Raw genomic sequence first — 21,602 nt, 5'->3', positions numbered from 1 at the left:
AGCTCGACTACGCTTCAGTCTATCACCCTCAAACTAACGGTCAGGTCGAACGAGCAAATGGTCTAATCATGAGCAGCATCAAACCTAGGCTAGTGCGATCCCTTACGGAATCTAACACGCACTGGGTAGAGGAGCTCGACTCCGTACTCTGGGGGCTGCGGACCACGCCAAACCGTGCTACCGGATTCACACCATTCTTTATGGTATACGGCGCAGAGGCAATTTTGCCCTGCGATATAATTCATGACTCACCTCGAGTGCGCATGTACGAAGAAAAAGAAGCCGAGTTGGATTGGCAGGACAGCTTGGATGCATTGGAGGAGGAGCGTGATGTGGCAAAGGCTCGTTCCGCATTCTATCAGCAGCAGGCTCGAAGATATCAAAGCAGAGAAGTACGGGCTAAAACTTACAATGTTGGCGAACTAGTTCTACGCCTGCCGGACAAGAAAAAGGACAAACTCAAGCCCAAATGGGAAGGTCCCTTCATCATTGACCAAGTCCTGACCCGGAGCATACCGTCTGTGAAACGCATCAGACAACCGACTCGAGCCGAACCCATGGAACGCAGCCCGCCTCCGAAGATTCTACGCCTAGCACCGGACTCAGAGTTCGTCTCCTTCCTCCGTCCACATTTTATACTTCAGTTGTCTTTTGTTTCTCTCTTTTCTCCCACCTTTTTCATAAAGCCCTTGAGGGCTGATTTGCGCATTGTTCACACACACTTGACGTGCTACTCGCACTCATTATACCTGGGGGCTTCTTTAACAGAAGCTTATTTATATGGGCTTTATGCCCAACACATGCGTCAAACTTCCGCATGTACCTTTTATTCACCATTATATGCATCGATATGACTTAAGTTTGGCCAAGTTGGGTTGCCTGGCTCCTGTGCTTACCCCTACGTTCCCGATTGTTCGGCTACGAGGTAAAGGGAGCACCTCTGCGATTGTTACTGCCGGGTCAGCCGGATGTGTACCTCAGACTGGGTGAAGCCGAAAGCTAGCGTTCTTAAGGGAATATTCGGTCGGTGACTTGAAACATGATTTCTCATTTATTTATTTATCTGTCCCCAGATGTTTTCCTGCTCTTTTCGTAGCCCGGACATGCACTTTAGGGCATGCCTCCCAGGGAAAGGAACCCCTAACGAAACTATTCTCCCTGGAAGATGTTTCTTACTAACCATGTAATATAACATAACTAGTTGGGCACTTGTCTGATAAAGCACTAATGAACCCTACGCCTGGTCTCCATGCATGCCCCGGTTTTTTGCATAACCGCGACGGTATTCGGACACACTCCGGATTGTTGGGTCTCGAGGTTGAAGCGAAAAGGTCCGCAAAGACAAACGATCTACAATACGGTTAGAAGGCATTATACATGTCATTTTAAAAATACATCATCACACTGACTGATTGTACTCCTCTTCAATCCCATCTAACAGGCTGTCTAATTTACAGTCCCGTTGGGAATACTTAGCGGCCAACTCTACTTGGCGTACACTAAGCTCACAGGGATCTCCTTCCCATCAAGCCCCACAGGTCCGACCTCGGCCATGTGGTTCGGATCCGCCTTCTTGTACCGCGTCTTCACCATGGCCCAGGCCTCCCTGGCGCCTTGACGACAGGCCGATATCTTCCATAGACGGAAGCGCTGCCATGCTCCCTGAAGCTTATCCGCAAGCCCTCCAAGACCCTCGGGTAGGGAGACGGACGGCCATAAGGCCTGGGCGACGCCACTCATCGCATGCCGAACACGTTCGTGCAGTTGCAGCAGCTCGGGAAGTTGGTCACCCGTTGAACCGGGCATTTCCTCCGCAGGGCGACCTGTGAGCACACCTACAGACACATTTCTGTCAATCGACTTCCTCGCCGAACTCTTCTTTTCCAAAGAGTTTGCTCAAGCACTTACTGTAGATACCGCGACGAAGCCGCTGATTCTCCTTCACGGAGCCAGACAGCTGGGCCCGAACACCTTTTAGCTCTTCTCCAAGCTGGGTGTGGGCATCTTGGAGTTTGTTCCTCTCCTGCTGCACCTTCATAAGCACCCTCTCGCCGGCCTTCAGCTGGCGCAGTAGCTGTTGCTTGTCCGGATCAAGTCCGGCCACATCTGCAATATTATTGTCAGACTTATACGCACGCCACACACTGCTTATCTTTTTGAAATATGTGTTACCGGATGGGGTCTCTGTGTCTCCTCCTGCGACGGCTAGCGCGGCCTCAAGTTGGGCCTTGCACTCTTGTAGCTCCTGGGACTATTGGGTATTCTTCTTCGTAAGATCCTGCATATCAAATGATCCTTAAATCAGTTATTTCAACTACTTTAAGTCTCGGGGGCTACTGGCATATACAACTATTAAAATCCCTTACCCGTATGTCTTTTACATACTGCTCCGTGGCTCTGGTTAAACCATCTTGAGCGGCACGGAGGTGCGCGTCTCCCGCGTTAAAGGCACTCAACGCCTCCGGGGAGAAACACGCGTCACGAAGAACTGTCCGGCGGCGCCTATGATTCATGGCGCTCTCCACCTCAGACCTGGTGGCGGACAGCCTGTCGGCATCCTCGGTTGGATGAGCATCCGGCTCGCGCCTTGCGCTCGCCTCCCCCTCTGGACCAGGTGTTGGAGCCTGGCTGGCGGAGGCTTGGTTGGCAACCTCTCCGGGCACAGTCCGGCGAGCGCTCTTTCTCCTGGAAAAGTCAGGAGCATCAATATACTTCACAGGGGTCTTTTCCTTAAAAATGATGGTGTGCCATACCGTTGCGGCGATGTTTCAATTCGCACCGCACCCCTCTTCTACCTGCTGGGCCGAACTAACCCTGGTTGGTCAGCTGTCGCGGGATCAGCTTCCCGCCTTGAAGGCACCCCCTGCGAGACACCGTTGGTATGCGGTGGTCAGAAATAAGCACGGACGAAGTAATGGTGTCAGGGCTCCAGTCATAGTTACCTGGGAAGCCGGAGATAGACCGGGGTAGTCAGCCGTAATGGCGACTAGAGCATTGTCCATGCTAAGCTGGTGGAACACCCGGTCAATCAGCTCCACCTTTATGTCTGGATCCTCTTCGGAGGCCGGATCAAGGGATCTTCCCGGATCCTCGGGTTGTGGAGCTGGACTGTGTATGCCCTCCACATCCCGACGCAGTTCCTGCGTCGAAATTATAAAGTAAGACACTTAACTTTGAAAGCACGGATCGGATGAATAAACGTCCGCTTACCCAGCTCCGAGGGTTATTCATGGAGAATCCGTTCAATGGGCTCGTTTGGAGGAAGTCCTCTTTCTCCCCCTTGTACAAGCCCGACAGGATCTTCACCAGATCGGCGGCCGATCCCGGCCCCTTGCGGCCATGACGGGTGGTGTCATTCTCCCCGTTGAAATCCCACATGGGGTGGCCCCTATATTGGAGCGGCTGCACCCCTCGCATAATGCACGTGACCATGACTCCAATCATGGTCAATCCGAAATGAGCCAGCAACCTTATCCGGCCCATCAGATAATGGACGCTCCTGTCATCCTCCTGTTGAGGGCTCCGTGGGCGCCAACTCAGGCGTTTCTTCAGAGGAGCGTTGCTGAACTCCGGGAGGCCGATCGGAACTGGGTCCGGCAGTGGAGCATCTTCCACATAAAACCATTCCGAAGGCCAGTCTTCGGACGCCTTCTTTGGGGTTCCGGATAGATATCCGGTCCCGGCGATGCGCCATATTTCGGCTCCGCCCACTTGATATATCGACCCCTCGTGAGAATGGGGTACGAGGCAAAACAACCTCTTCCACAGCGCAAAATGGGGCTCGATGCCCAGGAACAGCTCGCAAAGAGCTACGAAGCCCACAATGTGCGGAATGGAGGCGGGCGTGAGGTGATGAAGCTGGAGTCCATAGAACTCCAGATGCCCCCGGAGAAACTGATGTATGGGAAATTCGAGCCCCCTTATTAAATAAGGGACGAAGCACACCCGCTCTCCCTTGGAGGGACTGGGGGTGTTCTCCGCCTGCTTTCCACCTTTGTAGGTGGCCAGCCCAGCTCGAACCGGGACCATAAAGGCCGGAGGAAGGTATCCCTACGCTTGGAGCGTCACCAGCTCACTGTGCGGGACTGAACATCTCCTCCAATCTCCTGGCGGACGGCTGGGAGCGTGAGAGGAGGAGCCGCGTCGACGGTCCATGATGGAGTAGATTTTTTGTTAGAAGCGCTCCGATGAGTACTCGCGGAAGGAGGATGGTGTGATTTGGATCTGGATTCTTGCCTCTCTTATAGGCAGCTTATTCGCGCAGCTAGGGGGTAAAATGTAAAAATACCCTAGCCTTTCGCATTCGTACGACACGTGGAAGAGGGCCATTATTGGGCGTAGAAGCCAACGAGAGCAACATTTATGGGGAAGCCGGACACTATTCGGCAAGCACATGGAATTTGGAGGACAACCCGCCTTGCAACACCGAAGACAATGTATGCGCCGGACTCGTCGTCATTGAAGCCTGGTTCGGGGGCTACTGAGGGAGTCCTGGACTAGGGGGTGTCCGGATGGCCGAACTATCATCATCGGCCGGACTCCAAGACTATGAAGAAACAAGATTGAAGACTTCGTCCCGTGTCCGGATGGGACTTTCCTTGGCGTGGAAGGCAAGCTTGGCAATACGGATATGTAGATCTCCTACCATTGTAACCGACCTGGTGTAACCCTAGCCCTCTCCGGTGTCTATATAAACCAGAGGGTTTTAGTCCATAGGACGAACAACAATCATATCATAGGCTAGCTTCTAGGGTTTAGCCTCCTTGATCTCGTGGTAGATCCACTCTTGTACTACCCATATCATCAATATCAATCAAGCAGGAGTAGGGTTTTACCTCCATCGAGAGGGCCCGAACCTGGGTAAAAACATCGTGTCCCTTGTCTCCTGTTACCATCCGCCTAGACGCACAGTTCGGGACCCCCTACCCGATATCCGCCGGTTTGGACACCGACACCCACCATTCAAAATATACACGTATCTGGTTTGTGACTTGGAGTCATCCAGATCTGTGTCAAAGCTATCATCGACGTAACCCTTTACGACGAGCTCTTCGTCACCTCCATAAACGAGAAACATATCCTTAGTCCTTTTCAGGTACTTCGGGATATTCTTGACCGTTGTCCAGTGTTCCATGTCGGGATTACTTTGGTACCTCCCTACCAAACTTACGGCAAGGTTTACATCAGGTCTAGTACACAGCATGGCATACATAATAGACCCTATGGCTGAGGCATAGGGGATGACACTCATCTTTTCTCTATCTTCTGCCGTGGTCGGGCTTTGAGCCGAGCTCAATTTCACACCTTGCAATACAGGCAAGAACCCCTTCTTGGACTGATCCATATTGAACTTCTTTAATATCTTATCAAGGTATGTGCTTTGTAAAAGACCTATGAGGCGTCTCGATCTATCTCTATAGATCTTGATGCCTAATATGTAAGCAGCTTCTCCATGGTCCTTCATTGAAAAACACTTATTCAAGTAGGCCTTTATGCTTTCCAAAAGTTCTATATCATTTCCCATCAATAGTATGTCATCCACATATAATATGAGAAATGCTATAGAGCTCCCACTCACTTTCTTGTAAACGCAGGCTTCTCCATAAGTTTGCATAAACCCAAACGCTTTGATCATTTCATCAAAGCAAATGTTCCAACTCCGAGATGCTTGCACCAGCCCATAGATGGAGCGTTGGAGCTTGCATACATTGTTAGCATTCTTAGGATCGACAAAACCTTCCAGCTGCATCATATACAATTCTTCCTTAAGGAAGCCATTAAGGAATGCTGTTTTGACATCCATTTGCCATATCTCATAGTCATAGAATGCGGCAATTGCTAACATGATTCGGATGGACTTCAGCTTCGCTACGGGTGAGAAGGTCTCATCGTAGTCAACCCCTTGAACTTGTCGATAACCCTTAGCGACAAGCCGAACTTTATAGATGGTAACATTACCATCCGCGTCCGTCTTCTTCTTAAAGATCCATTTATTTTCTATCGCTCGCCGATCATCGGGCAAGTCTGTCAAAGTCCATACTTTGTTTTCATACATGGATTCTATCTCGGATTGCATGGCTTCAAGCCATTTGTTAGAATCTGGGCCCGCCGTCGCTTCTTCATAGTTCGAAGGTTCACCATTGTCTAACAACATGATTTCCAGGACAGGGTTGCCATACCATTTTGGTGTGGAACGTGTCCTTGTGGACCTACGAAGTTCAGTAGCAACTTGATCTGAAGTACCCTGATCATCATCATTAACTTCCTCTCTAGTTGGTACAAGCATCACAGAAACATCTTCCTGAGCTGCGCTACTTTTCGGTTCAAGAGGCAGTACTTCATCAAGTTCTACTTTCCTCCCACTCACTTCTTTCGAGAGAAACTCTTTCTCAAGAAAGGACCCGTTCTTGGCAACGAAGATCTTGCCTTCGGATCTGAGGTAGAAGGTATACCCAATGGTTTCCCTAGGGTATCCTATGAAGACGCATTTTTCCGACTTGGGTTCGAGCTTTTCAGGTTGAAGTTTCTTGACATAAGCATCGCATCCCCAAACTTTTAGAAACGACAGCTTAGGTTTCTTCCCAAACCATAATTCATACGGTGTCGTCTCAACGGATTTAGACGATGCCCTATTTAAAGTGAATGTGGCTGTCTCTAAAGCATATCCCCATAATGATAGCGGCAAATCGGTAAGAGACATCATAGATCGCACCATATCCAATAGAGTGTGATTACGATGTTCGGACACACCATTACGCTGAGGTGTTCCAGGCGGCGTGAGTTGTGAAACAATTCCACATTTCCTTAAGTGCGTACCAAATTCGTGACTCAAATATTCTCCCCCACGATCTGATCGTAAGAACTTTATTTTTCTGTCATGTTGATTCTCTACCTCACTCTGAAATTCCTTGAACTTTTCAAAGGTCTCAGACTTGTGTTTCATCAAGTAGACATGCCCATATCTACTCAAGTCATCAGTGAGGGTGAGAACATAACAATAGCCACCGCAAGCCTCAACGCTCATTGGACCGCACACATCAGTATGTATGATTTCCAATAAGTTGGTTGCTCGCTCCATTGTTCCAGATAACGGAGTCTTGGTCATTTTGCCCATGAGGCATGGTTCGCACGTGTCAAATGATTCGTAATCAAGAGACTCCAAAAGTCCATCTGCATGGAGCTTCTTCATGCGTTTGACACCAATGTGACCAAGGCGGCAGTGCCACAAGTATGTGGGACTATCATTATCAAGCTTACATCTTTTGGTATTGACACTATGAATATGTGTAACATCACGTTCGAGATTCATTAAGAATAAACCATTGACCAGCGGGGCATGACCATAAAACATGTCTCTCATATAAATAGAACAACCATTATTCTCGGATTTAAATGAGTAGCCATCTCACATTAAACGAGATCTAGATACAATGTTCATGCTCAAAGTTGGCACTAAATAACAATTATTGAGGTTTAAAACTAATCCCGTAGGTAAATATAGAGGTAGCGTGCCGACGGCGATCACATCGACCTTGGAACCATTCCCGACGCGCATCGTCACCTCGTCCTTCGCCAGTCTCCGCTTATTCTGCAGCTCCTATTTTGAGTTACAAATATGAGAAACCGCACCGGTATCAAATACCCAGGAGCTACTACGAGTACTGGTAAGGTACACATCAATAATATGTATATCACATATACCTTTGGTATTGTCGGCCGCTAAGTACTTGGGGCAGTTCCGCTTCCAGTGACCGTTTCCCTTGCAATAAAAGCACTCAATCTCAGGTTTGGGTCCATGCTTTAGCTTCTTCCCGGCAACTGGCTTACCGGGTGCGGCAACTCCCTTGCCGTCCTTCTTGAAGTTCTTATTACCCTTGCCTTTCTTGAAACTAGTGGTTTTATTGACCATCAACACTTGATGTTCCTTTTTGATCTCCACCTCCGCTGATTTCAGCATTGAAAATACCTCAGGAATGATTTTCACCATCCCCTGCATATTGTAGTTCATCACAAAGCTCTTGTAGCTAGGTGGGAGAGACCGGAGGACTCTGTCAATGACCGCGTCATCCGGGAGATTAACTCCCAGCTGAGACAAGCGGTTGTGCAACCCAGACATTTTGAGTATGTGCTCGCTGACAGAACCATTCTCCTCCATCTTACAACTGTAGAACTTGTTGGAGACTTCATATCTCTCGACCCGGGCATGAGCTTGGAAAACCATTTTCAGCTCTTGGAACATCTCATATGCTCTGTGCTGCTCAAAACGCTTTTGGAGCCCCGGTTCTAAGCTGTAAAACATGCCGCACTGAACCAGGGAGTAATCATCACTACGCGACTGCCAGGCGTTCATAACGTCTTGAGTTGCTGGGAAAACGGGTGCTTCACCTAGCGGTGCATCTAGGACATATGCTTTCTTGGCAACTATGAGGATGGTCCTCAAGTTCCGGACCCAGTCCGTATAGTTGCTACCATCGTCTTTCAGCTTGGTTTTCTCTAGGAACGCGTTGAAGTTGAGGGGAACATTAGCGTGGGACATTGGATCTACAAGACATATTGCAAAGAATTTAGACTAAGTTCATGATAATTAAGTTCATCTAATCAAATTATTTAATGAACTCCCACTTAGATAGTCATCCCTCTAGTCATCTAAGTGATACATGATCCGAGTCAACTAGGCCGTGTCCGATCATCACGTGAGATGGACTAGTCATCAGCGGTGAACATTTTCATGTTGATCATATCTACTATACGACTCATGTTCGACCTTTCGGTCTCTTGTGTTCCGAGGCCATGTATGTACATGCTAGGCTTGTCAAGTCAACCTAAGTGTTTTGCATGTGTAAATCTGGCTTACACCCGTTGTATGCGAATGTTAGGATCTATCACACCTGATCATCACGTGGTGCTTCGAAACAATGAACTTTCGCAACGGTGCACAGTTAGGGGGAACACTTTCTTGAAATTTTTATGAGGGATCATCTTATTTATGCTACTGTCGTTCTAAGCAAATAAGATGTAAAACATGATAAACATCACATGCAATCAAATAGTGACATGATATGGCCAATATCATTTTGCTCCTTTTGATCTCCATCTTCGGGGCGCCATGATCATCATCGTCACCGGCATGACACCATGATCTCCATCATCATGATCTCCATCATCGTGTCTTCATGAAGTTGTCTCGCCAACTATTACCTCTACTTCTATGGCTAACGGTTTAGCAATAAAGTAAAGTAATTACATGGCGTTATTCAATGACACGCGGGTCATACAATAAATTAAGACAACTCCTATGGCTCCTGCCGGTTGTCATACTCATCGACATGCAAGTCATGATTCCTATTACAAGAACATGATCAATCTCATACATCACATATATATCATTCATCACATCCTTTTGGCCATATCACATCACACGACATATGCTGCAAGAACAAGTTAGACGTCCTCTAATTGTTGATGCAAGTTTTTAAGTGGCTGCTATAGGTTTCTACCAAGAACGTTTCTTACCTACGCCAAAACCACAACGTGATATGTCAATTGCTATTTACCCTTCATAAGGATCCTTTTCATCGAATCCGATCCGACTAAAGTGCGAGAGACAGACACTCGCTAGCCACCTTATGCAACTAGTGCATGTCAGTCGGTGGAACCTGTCTCACGTAAGTGTACGTGTAAGGTCGGTCCGGGCCGCTTCATCCCATGATGCTGACGAATCAAGATAAGACTAGTAATGGCAAGTAAATTGACAAAATTGATGCCCACAACAACTTGTGTTCTACTCGTTCATAGAAACTACGCATAGACCTAGCTCATGATGCCACTGTTGGGGATCGTTGCAGAAATTAAAAATTTCTACGCATCACCAAGATCAATCTATGGAGAAATTAGCAAAGAGAGAGAGAGAGAGAGAGAGAGAGAGAGAGGAGTGCATATTCATACCCTTGAAGATCGCGACACGGAAGCGTTACAAGAACGCGGATGAAGGAGTCGTACTCGTAGCGATTCAGATCATTTGTGGAGCAGCGCTGGAAGACACGGGCAGGAGGTGGAGTGACTCCGTCTTACACGGAGCTTCGGTGGAGCTGTCAAGTCATGCCTGGCCGACAGGCGCTACGCTAAGTCATGCCTGGTTGGCAGGTGCTACGAACGACAGATCTTCCAGAGTCTTTGCGCCTAGACGGACGAGCGCAGGCGGTGGTGACGTGGTGGCGTCAACGGATGTCCAGACTGGCAAGGATGATGCGGATCTTGTTGGCGATCGTTGCAGAAATTGAAATTTTCTACGCATCACCAAGATCAATCTATGGAGAAACTAGCAACGAGAGAGAGGGGAGTGCATCTTCATACCCTTGAAGATCGCGACACGGAAGCGTTACAAGAACGCGGATGAAGGAGTCGTACTCGTAGCGATTCAGATCGCGGTGGATTCTGATCTACGCGCCGAACAATGGCACCTCCGCGTTCAACACACGTGAAGCCCGGTGACGTCTCTCGCGCCTTGGTCCAGCAAGGAGGAGGGAGAAGTTGAGGAAGACAGCTCTAGCAGCAGCACGACGGCGTGGTGGTGGTGGAGCAGCGGTTCTCCGGCAGGGCTTCGCCAAGCTCAAACGGAGGAGGAGAGGTGTTGGAGAGGGGGAGGGCTGCGCCTTGGATGTGGTGTGGCTTCCCTCCCTCCTCCCCTCTATTTATAGGGTGAAGGGGAAGGGGGCCGGCCCCTCTAGATGAGATCTAGAGGGGGGCGGCGGCCAAGGGGAGGGGGCTTGCCCCCCAAGCCAAGGGGGCTCCCCCTTTAGGGTCCCCCCCAACCCTAGGCGCATGGGCCCTAGGGGGGTGGCTCCCAGCCCACTTAGGGGCTGGTTCCCTTCCACATACAGCCCATAGAGCCCTCCGGGGCAGGTGGACCCCCGAAACCTCTTCGGTGGTCCCGATACAATATCGGTAAACCCCCGAATACTTCCGATGACCGTATGATGACTTCCCATATATAAATCTTCACCTCCGGACTATTCCGGAACTCGTCGTGACGTCCGGGATCTCATCCAGGACTTCGAACAACATTCGGTAACCATGTACAAACCTTCTCTATAACCCTAGCGTCATTGAACCTTAAGTGTGTAGACCCTACGGGTTCGGGAATCATGCAGACATGACCGAGACAGCTCTCTGGCCAAAAACCAACAGCGGGATCTGGATACCCATGTTGGCTCCCACATGTTCCATGATGATCTCATCGGATGAACCACGATGTCGAGGATTCAAGCAATCCCATATACAATTCCCTTTGTCAATCGGTACGTTACTTGCCCGAGATTCGATCGTCGGTATCACAATACCTCGTCGAATCTCGTTACCGGCAAGTCACTTTACTCGTTCCGCAATGCATGATCCTGTGACCAACTACTTAGTCACATTGAGCTCATTATGATGATGCATTACCGAGTGGGCCCAGAGATACCTCTCCGTCATACAGAGTGACAAATCCCAGTCTCGATTTGTGTCAACCCAACAGACACTTTTGGAGATACCCGTAGTGTACCTTTATAGCCACCCAGTTATGTTGTGACGTTTGGTACACCCAAAGCATTCCTACGGTATCCGGGAGTTGCACAATCTCATGGTCTAAGGAAATGATACTTGACATTAGAAAAGCTTTAGCAAACAAACTACACGATCTTGTGCTATGCTTAGGATTGGGTCTTGTCCATCACATCATTCTCCTAATGATGTGATCCCATTATCATTGACATCCAATGTCCATAGTCAGGAAACCATGATCATTTGTTGATCAACGAGCTAGTCAACTAGAGGCTCACCAGGGACATGTTGTGGTCTATGTATTCACACATGTATTACGGTTCCGGTCAATACAATTATAGCATGAACAATAGACAATTATCATGAACAAGGAAATATAATAATAACCATTTTATTATTGCCTCTAGGGCATATTTCCAACAGATCTCTCTCCTGAAGATGGGTCAGTGGTCCGATAAAGATGGCGGCTTCTAAAACGTGTGCATGTGGCGTGCACTTTAGGTCTGCTGCACCAGTTGTTTGTCCCGATACGTTATGTGGATGGATCGGCGACGACACTGGTTTTAGATATGGGAAGTGAGAGCACTCCTCATTATCGAATTTGTAGGTGTGAGTGATGGCTTTGGGTGATTTGATGGATGTTCTTGTCAAACCTTTGTGGGCTAATTAATAAAGATGGATGCATGCATCGATTGATGCCGAGGCCGGGGGTTTAACCTCCTTTTCAAAAAAAGTGAATGGATGATCAGTTCGAATTTCTCTTGATTCTCAAGTATATTTACATCGGGGAGAGGTGAGAGGAAATCTATTCCAGATAAAAAAATGGCGAACGACGAGTCCTCTAGCGAGTAGCAGCTGAGACGGACAGGAAAAAGTCCCCCCTTGCCCCCGCGGGCGGCTCGAGCGGCGGTGCCAGATCCCGCCGCGGGCGCCCTCCCCTTCCTCCTCCCGCCTCCGCCGCTGGCTGGGACCGCCGGGGCGAAGCCCCTCGCGGTGGCTGGCGGCGAGGGATCTCTCCTCCACGTCTTGGTGCTGGTGGGCGCGGGGCTCCCTCCCTGGGCGGTGGCGTCGGGCGTGCACAGGGTCCGGCGGCGAGGCGGCTCCTTCTCCGGCCGGCGGCGCGCTGCGGTGCTGCGGCGGTGGATGGGGGCTTGGCCCGCGGCGGCTGTGCCCCGTGGTGGTGGCGGGGGGCCGGCTTCGGTCCTCCGGTGGTGCTGCGGGTGGTCTTCCTTCCCCATCGCGGGTGTGCGGTGGTGTTCCTCGGGCAACGGTGGTTCCGGCGGCGGCGCTGCGCCGGATGGTGAGGAGGCGGAGGCACAACCACTTGGCTGTGGGCTGGCGCGGCGACAGGCGGCGACGCCCTCCTGGCCCAGATCTGGGCCCTTTTGGGCCCCATCTGGGTCTGGGCGGGCCTGGCCGGCGGCATCGACGGACGGAGGAGCGGCTCGTGCGGGGGGTTGCGGAGACGGAGGCACGCGCACTGCAGCGCGGCGATGGGAGCTTCACGAGCCCTATCTGGCTCGGCCGGGCCGTGGGCCAGGTGTGCTCTCCTTGCTGCGTTCGGCCGGTGACCGCCATGGGCCGTGGAGGTTGTCCCTTCCCGTGTGGCTGCCGATTTTGCCGCTCATCGTTCCCGGTTGTCTCCTCTCGGCCTCGTAGGTTTCACTTCGCCGCTTGGTCGTGTGTGACGGCTTCGACGGACGGAGGTGCGGCTCGTGCGGGGGGTTGCGAAGACGGTGGCGCGCTAACTGCAGCGTGGTGACGGGAGCTTCACGAGTCCTTTTTGGCTCGGCCGGGCCGTGGGCCTGTTGTGCTCCTATTGCTGCGTCCGGCCGGTGACCGCCAAGGGCGGTGGAGGTTGTCCCCTCCCGCGTGGCTGCTGATTTTTGCCGCTCCTTGTTCCCGGCTGTCCCCTCTCAGATCCGTCGGTCTCGCTTCTCTTTCCATGGTGAGACGGCGGTGGTGATCTAAAGACCGTGGTGGCGCATGTTGGTGGGCGGCAAGATTGGTGGAGTGCGACGGAGCGGCCGGGGCTGTGGATGTGTGGCGGATGGGAGAAATCCCTGTCGGCTTGGCCGGCACCGACGCGGTGACGCCCGCGGGCGCCACCGGTCCTTCCTGAAGGGCGCCGGGCTTACCTCTTCCACACGCCCCTCCATGTACCGGGGGAAACCCTAGGACCAGTCCGGGCAACAGCGTCGGCATCGTCGCGTTCCTTCCTGAAGGTGTTGCTTGGTGTGCGGCGGTCCGAAGTGCTAGGAGCGTGGTGGAAATTCTCCGGCGGGCGCAGCGGTTGCGGGTCACCATCGTTTTTGTCGACCCGACTCTGTTGTCATTAGTTTCTTTTTATTTCTCTGTTATTTCTTTTGGGCTTCCTTGTGTTGTCTGCCCCAGCATCGGACTATCAGTTGTATCGTGTGGTTGCTATATCTATATAGCGGGGTGAAAGCCTATTTCGAGGAGGGAGAGGTGAGTAGAAGAGGTGCCTGAGGCATCCCTCCCGAACAGGCGTATGTTGACAATAGATAGAGAAGAGACATGGGGTTGGACACACCCCCTTTGCTAATGACTATTCATTGATTAGCATGTGCTAATTAACCTACTAATTAATTCCGAACGATTAGCATCTCTAAGCAAAAGTGCCAGCTATTAGCCTACAACTATCTTTGTCTGGGTTTATTAGTCCGTAACGTATTTTGGGTCAAACTTTGACCACATATTTGAGTAGCAAAATGTTAATACATGTCACAAGAAATTATATTATTGGATTCGTATTTATATAGTTTACAATGATATTACTTTTTGCATGTATAACTTATATTTTATTAGTTAGAATCATGGTCTTCTAGGGTCTAGACAACACCGTGGAAGCCATCACGCGGGTCTCCTCTATCAAACGGCAACACGTACGGTAGTTCCGAAGTTTCATTCTTCCTCCTAGACCTCAGCGTTTTCCCTCATGGAACGTAGCCCGTGTCGCTGATGTTACTCGTACAGTACAAGCGCAGAAGGGACATGCACCCGAGGTGAGCAGAGCACGGCACGCACCCATCGATGAGCCAGCGCACGCACGCACGGTAAACGTAACGTAACGCTCCCTGGGAGGGCGCCGGCCGCCGTCTGCTGGCCTCCCGTGTTCCTCACGTGTTCCGGTCATTTATTATTTATTTACTACTTATTGTTGCCGCAGGGGCCACGAGTCCATGACGCGTGCATATATAGGCCGGTTCGGGATCGCCGTAATAAAGCTGTGGATCTTAGCAGTGTTGCTCACACAAGCTGCGCTCCTTCCGCCGCCGCCGTCCGCCGTCCGCCGTCGAGATGAGCTCCACCCCTGACCCCGATACTCCTCCCAGGTACTGTACTACCCAGTTCTGTACGCGCCGATGTGTGCAGAGTAGCAGCATGTGCGCGCGTCTTTGATGCGTGGTTCGTGACGCGGTCTTGCTAGTTAACGTACGCAGGGTGGAGGAGAGGAGGATCGCCTACTCCAAGGAGTCCCTGCTCTCTGTTCGTGAGGCCTGCCGCGACAAGCTGCCCGCTGGCATCCACGCATGCAAGAGGGAGGTCGAAGCGGCATCGCTCATGTGGGACTCGGAACCGCGGGGTGGTGAGTACGACCGGTGTCCCTTCTCCTCCCGGCAGTGCTGTGTTGTAATTTTGGCCATGTTGTAACTTCAGACTTGTATCGGTTTCGGAAAAAAAAAACTTTAGACTTGTACTACTACATGAGTACATCATTAGATGGCCGCCTCACTCAAATTGTGTTTTTTTTTTTTTGCAAAGAAAATAGTTTGACAGGTTTGTTTTTCATGGAACAGCACGACTGATTGGTGGTTCATGGAACTGCGCTTTTTTTTTTACATTTTTGCATTATGCGATTCAAACATTCCTCTCATGTAACAGGGTCGGAGCCACCTCGAACGCGTGCAGGATGCAAATCGAAGAAGATAGACAAGATCTGCACCAGGTTTTTCAGGTTGGCATTCCGCAAGCACATTTTTCTCAAAAAAAGAATGTCGTGGCGCTAACAAACCAGTGAACAAAAATTTCATATCTACAAACAAGGATTTCGCTGCAGCAGCTGTATAATCAATTTTCTCTCGTGTAAATTCCTCGCGGTGGATCTTGTTTTTCTCGCCAACTGCGCAGCGCCGGCGACTGCCCCTTCGGCGAGGACTGCCGTTTCCTCCATCGCGTTCCCAGCGGCCACCAGGAACCCGACCAGGCCGTTGCCAAGAAGATGAGCAAGCTGGACCTAGGCGGCGACCCGGCACCAGCCACCGTCAAGACTCGGCTCTGCAAGAACCACGGCGCGCCGGAGGGGTGCAAGTGGGGGGAGAGGTGCCACTTCGCGCACGGCGACGGCGAGCTCGGAAAGCCCATGGGACCCGGGAGCAGCTTCAAGACCAGGCTGTGCGTGAGCTTCGTTGCCGGCGGGTCGTGCGCCTTCGCCGGCAGGTGCCACTTCGCCCATGGCGACGACGAGCTGCGCAGGCCAGACGCGTCTTGAGGGTCTCAAGATCAAAACGTTTCTCTTCCTCATGGTGTTTGTGATGATCGGCTAGTGAGTATCGTCTGCATACTACTTTCGTTCTCGGAAATGCATAAACAGAAGCTCTGCATCTCCTATCGGTAAACAGACCGATAAATTTCTTGTCGATCCATGCCGTAGCCCGATGGTTTTCCAGTTCAGTGGAGGAATGATCTAAAGGCAAAACTAAAAATGGAGTGGAAGAAACCCACTTGTTGTCAAAATTATAGACTATGAATAGAAATATATATTTTTTGAAACGGAGGCAGCTTTTGCCTCCTCAATTAATAATTAAGAAGAAAATTGCCCAATTAGTTAAGGGAAAATCATGCAAAAACCGATACAATCATCAAACCATAAGCAGACTACTCACAAATGCTGAATAGGAACTTTGGTTCAGCTAGAAGCAAACATTTTCTTTTTCTCTATCAGCACAAGCATATTACCGTGAGCAACATTATACAAGTCTGATCCAAGAACATTATTTAAGCCGACTGATCTAAAGAACGACAGTAGCATTCCTATTGAGCTTCATTTCTATTGCCCTCTTTCCTCTCCCGGAGGAATCTCGTCTCAAGGTAAGAACTAGCACAAGCGGTGCTATGGCACACCTTGTTCTACAATGGGTACGTTAATCAGGCAAATACCTCCTACATACAGACACAGCGTAGACCACGGCACACGGCATTTCAAGCAGGCATGATCACTCCTGATCTATGAATAGACGCTTGCGTTTGGAGCTTCTGTCCTCCTCGGGTGTCTCTGCAACAACCATCTGCTCCTGAAGAACCAAACCTCGGTTCCGGCAAAGTTTCCTTATCGGTGTTCGTTGCGCACATGGCTCCATCTGTTCTCGCTCTTCAGCAGAGAGGCTGTGCGCCGTCCTGTGCGGCATCAGTTCTTGCCCTTCAGGGACGACTTCTTTCATAAGCTAAAAACAGGTAGGAAAGATCAGATTATTTGAGAAATTAAAATCTCCTACAGCATCTGATGAATTATGATACTGTGTGCTTTTATCTTGCCCGCAAAGGGGGACTAGGGAGAGAAAATGAGTCACTCGTTTAGCAAAAATAGGAGCCATTTCAGAGGAAGATGCAAACAGAGTCAATAAAATTTCTTCCTAAGTTAGGAGGGTCAAGATGATTTCTGTTGCAAACTAAATAAAGGATGCTAAGCTGATGGGTCCAAGACAATAAACTGCATAAATGGCCCATCTAGTCAGGGGGTAGACAGCCCTAGTCACTAAACAAGGTATACAACCTTATTAGTTTGGAAAGTTAGGATTAGATCCGTATGGACCATGTTATCCATCCTTCTATAAGAGAGGATGTGCACTCACCTATGATCAACCAACCATATGCTAGTTCTTATCTCCTGCTGCCTCCTCTAACCCTGTTACCTTGCTCTTCCTTCTTAAGCCTAATCTGATCTACCCTATGATTTAACCTAAGGACCATTACAAAAGCAGCAGCACCATGCAGTCATAGTGGTACTCAAATCAAATAGAAAGCTGTTTCTATTTATCAATTTCTATTAACAGAAGTCAATACAGGTTTTACTGCTCTTGCATGAATGCACTACAAACAATAAGGTTGACCATCCAGGTCAAATATTGAAATACCGTAAGAGAGCTCTATGATAAGAAACAGTACCTTCCAATCTCTGTAATCATATCTGAAAACAAAATGGCTGTAGGACACTTCTCCTGACGCTATGGCACTAGCAGCAGGCGCATTTCGTGGATCTGCGCAAGGCCAACAGAATTATGGAAGATACACGAGCATCTCTGTGGTACTATTAAAGCACAAATGAAACCATAGGAGAAAATTCTTACAGACTATATGGTGCCCATTGTCATCAATGTTTATTGCCACTCTGCCATCTTTAACTAGGAAAGACAGTGCAAAAACATTCTCAACCGTTTGGGCAAATGATTGTCTGTTCAAAACAAGGGTCTCCAGCCTCGCACGCTTATTTTTCCTCAGGATATCAAATACAACAGTCACATTCCGGTCAGTGTCTGTCTTTGCTCCCTCCGAAGAATCGGCAAGCTGCACATTAAGAAGATGATATGAATCCACTATTGGAGGTGATCATACATTTCTGACAAAAATAATAATGCTATGGCAGGGAAAGAAGTCTAGCTAGCAACCCAGAAACTCAATAGTGGCTACAGAAGATAGCAAACATATGAATGGTACTGCCTAATATGTGTCTTTCAAAAAAAACAGAAGGTGATTGATAATTTACCCAGATGATAAGTGCCACACGTGTGGCACAAAGTAACACCGCCCTGACGTTTTTTATAACTAAAATTGCCATACCGAAAAAGAAAAAAAACCCCAAAAGACTGAAACTTGCCATCCAAACAGAAAGTTGCCATGCTTCACAATTAAAGTTGACATCCTCGAGTAACTAAACTTGCCAGCAAAAAACGTCAGGGCGGAATTGCTTCGTGCCACACGTGTGGCACTTATCAGGGTTCTAACTTTAAGCATAGAATTAATTAAGATTTACACAACAGTAACCAAAGATTGTTCAAACTATGTCGCCCATCAATAACAGAAGGCAAACAGATGGCAAAACAAATCATGGGAGAAGTGTACAAATGGATGTTATTAATCTCTAGTGCTTTATTAACTATGCTAGACAAAAGCATGTGAATACCTCTTCTGGACAAGTATTTTCAGTTGGCCTGGCACTTCTTTTTCTACTAACAACTGAAAGCTTACGCTGCTTTACTTCTGTATCCATGGGTCCAAGCCTGCAAGGATTAAGAGCATGCATGGTTTAAGTCATATACCAAGTAGGCACTGCAAAAAAATGTTGAGAACTAATAAGAAGAAAGGAGCTTAATTACATGGTGCAGCATCCAGGCGCAGCCCTGAAGACATGTGAAGCAGAAAGCCCAACATCAGCCCAGCGCAACGAGACAGGCTCGGAATCAAGGGTTGCTTGCTGCCCAAATTTCTTCAGCAATGCTGTTACGAAATCAGAAGGTGTGATTCCTTCACTTGACTGGGACCTCACGGATTTTACCAACGTGCTTGTGATGTCCAGCAGAGCCTCTGCATCCGCTACTTGCTCCCTGGGTCTCTGCACTGCATTGTGGAAGGACATCTCAAATTGGGTTTTTTATATAGCATAAATATTTCAAAGCTCCAACCAGTAAAACATAGAAAATAGTAGACATTTTCTTTTACGTAAGGGCTTGTTCCAGTAGGAGAGGGGGATTTGGATTTTAGCTATAGAAATCCTTTGGATTCAAGGCGTGTTCAGTAGTCCACCACGGCTGCTAAATCCTCAACTCCGTCGCCGGTAGCCAGCAGCCAGCTTCTCTCGTTAACTCCCGGAGCGAGCATTCTGTTCGGTGCGCTAGCTTCTTGCTAAAATCGATCCGCCAGGCCAGAAGCCCACAAACAACGAATCTGGCCCACACATAGCCCATCTAACTCCCCATCTCCTGGTCAACAAAGAACATCAGACGCCCACGAGCGGACATCGAGGTCGTCAGGAGTCGGGGATGGGAGCAGCGGCCGTGGCTCCCACGCTGCTCCTAGCGGATTGGAACGGCAGCGGCGGAGGAGAATAGGGACGGCAGGCAGCGAGCGGGGAGGGCGGCGGTCGGACTTGTATGGTCAATGGGCTCGGCAGCCTCCTCGCTGGCTCCCTTGGGTTGGTGTGAGGAACGAGAGAAGGAGGAGAACGTGGGGATAGAGCGGTCGTGCGGGATGAGCTCGAATTGGTACGCCCGATGTTCACTTGGCGGTGGCAATCGCTGGTAATTTCAGTCAAACTCTAGCTCCGTCGATTTCTGGGAGCTCGATTAATCCAACTCCACGACTCCGCCAATTTTACACTACGCCCATAGCCAGCTTCTCACTCCCATAGCCAGGTTTTGGACCGTTTGGCTGGGCTCCTCATCTGGAGTTGAGGAGTTGAGAAGTTGGAGGGCTACCGAACACGCCCTCAGTCTAACCTTTCAAAAAATCCAAAATCCCTCATCAACACCCATTTAGCAAACATTTTGACATGCCACAGTGAGCTCAAGGCACGGCAATACTCGCCCACGTTTGTCTGGAAATGCAATCTTGCAGACAAACAGCCACGCATTGTGTGACAAGATCAAAATGTGTTCCACATGAACATGCAAGAACAACCTGCAGTCTATTTATGATGCATACTCCTAAGTCAGCTCCATTCTACCGTATGACACAGAAATACAGAATACTTCAGAAAGCTCCAAAATAAAACAAGGTAGAACTACGAACATGACATGAAAGTAAGCTTATGATCATGCCGCACATTCTATGAGTCACGGCAAAGCTACATGAACACAAGTTCATATCATTTGCTCGGTGGTGTACTTCTAGTGATGTCCCCTAGACATATTTAGTTTTTAGAGCAGTTTGCTTCTAGTAGTTTAGGTCCGTCTGAATCCGTTATTAGAAAATAAATACACGGTCCGTTTCACACTTGGAGATTATTACAACTTGTGATTGTACATTGTGGTGACTTAGACAGACTGATAGACCCGGTCAAAAGGGCCGGGGCTCTTTTTATGTCATGGCTATAGTCCCCAGTTCACCCATCTGAGAGAGGAAAAATAATCGCGGGTTGTAAGAGCAGGATAGTATGATTATTCATGGTCTTACCTTGCTCGTGCAAGCTCTCCACCTGCGTGATGATGGAGGCGAACTTGTCGGAGTCCTCCTTCGCCATGTCATCCCTCTCCTCTGCGCAACACAAACACGCGCACACGAAAACAACTCAGAATCGGACCGCGCCAAACCCCCGAAATGGAACCGCGGAAGGAACCCGAACAGGAGGGGCGTACCGTTGATGAGGCTCTTCATGGCGTGGTACTGGGACCGGAGCATCCGGCGCTCCGCCAGCCCCTGCTGCTGCTGCTGCCGCCTGCCGCCGCCGCCGGCCTCGCCGCGGCCCTCTGCCCCGGACCCCTCCGCCGCCGCCGCCGCCGCCATGGGGAAACTGACCTAACCCTAGGCCCCAAATCGATCCCCAACCCTAGATAGCGCTGCGCGGCTGAGAGCGACGGGGGAAGGGAAGGGAAGGGCGGGTGGGGGTGGGGGAATGGAAAATTTCGCCGAAAATTTGGAGATGGGGAGGGAATAAGAGGCAGAGGCGGGGGATTTGAAAGCTCCGCCTCCGCGGTCGCGGGTGGGATGCGGTGCGCACGAAGTTTTCGATTTTGCGGCCGCCGGTTGAGTCCCGACCCCGCCGGTTGATTTTGCGGAGCGCGGGTTGAATGGGCCCACCCAGCAGTGACGGGGCCAGACGGTGAGAGGCCGTCGAGGTGCGGAAGATCTTTTTCTTTCGGCAGATGATGATAGGCGCCGGTGTGCCGGCCGGGCTGTTTCCATGTGTGGCCTATGATTCGCTGTATGAGCATTTTGGTGGATCATGCAATCGGTCGTTCCGTAAAACTCGTTTACGGTATTTTGAATTTTGCGGGAAGCTTGGTCAGAGCAGATCCCTTCATACCGAGCTCGTATATTTAGTACGT

The 21,602-nt window shown here is 49.8% G+C and overlaps 2 protein-coding genes across 2 annotated transcripts; one reads left to right on the top strand and one right to left on the bottom strand.

Moving 5' to 3' along the window:
- The first annotated feature begins 12,838 nt into the window (after positions 1-12,838).
- LOC123139128 (uncharacterized) lies at positions 12,839-16,231 on the top strand. Its single transcript, XM_044558925.1, has 4 exons — positions 12,839-13,081; positions 14,806-14,897; positions 15,006-15,151; positions 15,448-16,231. The coding sequence occupies exons 1-4, from the start codon at positions 12,839-12,841 to the stop codon at positions 15,570-15,572; spliced, it is 606 nt and encodes a 201-aa protein (XP_044414860.1). The 3' UTR covers positions 15,573-16,231.
- A 239-nt stretch (positions 16,232-16,470) lies between these two features.
- LOC123136746 (non-structural maintenance of chromosomes element 4 homolog A) lies at positions 16,471-21,356 on the bottom strand. The gene is made up of 7 exons (XM_044556235.1): positions 20,913-21,356; positions 20,731-20,811; positions 18,936-19,176; positions 18,743-18,839; positions 17,910-18,126; positions 17,728-17,819; positions 16,471-17,006 (listed from the first exon to the last, which is right to left on the bottom strand). The coding sequence occupies exons 1-7, from the start codon at positions 21,058-21,060 to the stop codon at positions 16,779-16,781; spliced, it is 1,104 nt and encodes a 367-aa protein (XP_044412170.1). The 5' UTR covers positions 21,061-21,356; the 3' UTR covers positions 16,471-16,778.
- Between the last annotated feature and the right edge of the window lie 246 nt (positions 21,357-21,602).

The sequence above is a fragment of the Triticum aestivum genome, chromosome 6B (assembly GCF_018294505.1).
Source record: "Triticum aestivum cultivar Chinese Spring chromosome 6B, IWGSC CS RefSeq v2.1, whole genome shotgun sequence".
NCBI classification, from domain to species: domain Eukaryota; kingdom Viridiplantae; phylum Streptophyta; class Magnoliopsida; order Poales; family Poaceae; genus Triticum; species Triticum aestivum.
Note: the sequence above shows the minus strand (reverse complement) of the source record. Positions and strands in the feature narration are given on the sequence as shown.

What these genes read in the sequence shown, in the direction of transcription:
- LOC123139128 (XM_044558925.1), top strand. Translation starts at nt 12,839, where the DNA reads ATGGTGAGGAGGCGGAGGCACAACCACTTGGCTGTGGGCTGGCGCGGC. An exon ending in TCGGCCGGGCCGTGGGCCAG is followed by an intron (nt 13,082 to 14,805) that starts GTGTGCTCTCCT and finishes GGATCTTAGCAG; the next exon opens with TGTTGCTCACACAAGCTGCG. An exon ending in GGACTCGGAACCGCGGGGTG is followed by an intron (nt 15,152 to 15,447) that starts GTGAGTACGACC and finishes CTCATGTAACAG; the next exon opens with GGTCGGAGCCACCTCGAACG.
- LOC123136746 (XM_044556235.1), bottom strand. Translation starts at nt 21,060, where the DNA reads ATGGCGGCGGCGGCGGCGGCGGAGGGGTCCGGGGCAGAGGGCCGCGGC. An exon ending in GGAGAGCTTGCACGAGCAAG is followed by an intron (nt 19,177 to 20,730) that starts GTAAGACCATGA and finishes TCCACAATGCAG; the next exon opens with TGCAGAGACCCAGGGAGCAA. An exon ending in AAAATACTTGTCCAGAAGAG is followed by an intron (nt 18,127 to 18,742) that starts GTATTCACATGC and finishes CTTAATGTGCAG; the next exon opens with CTTGCCGATTCTTCGGAGGG.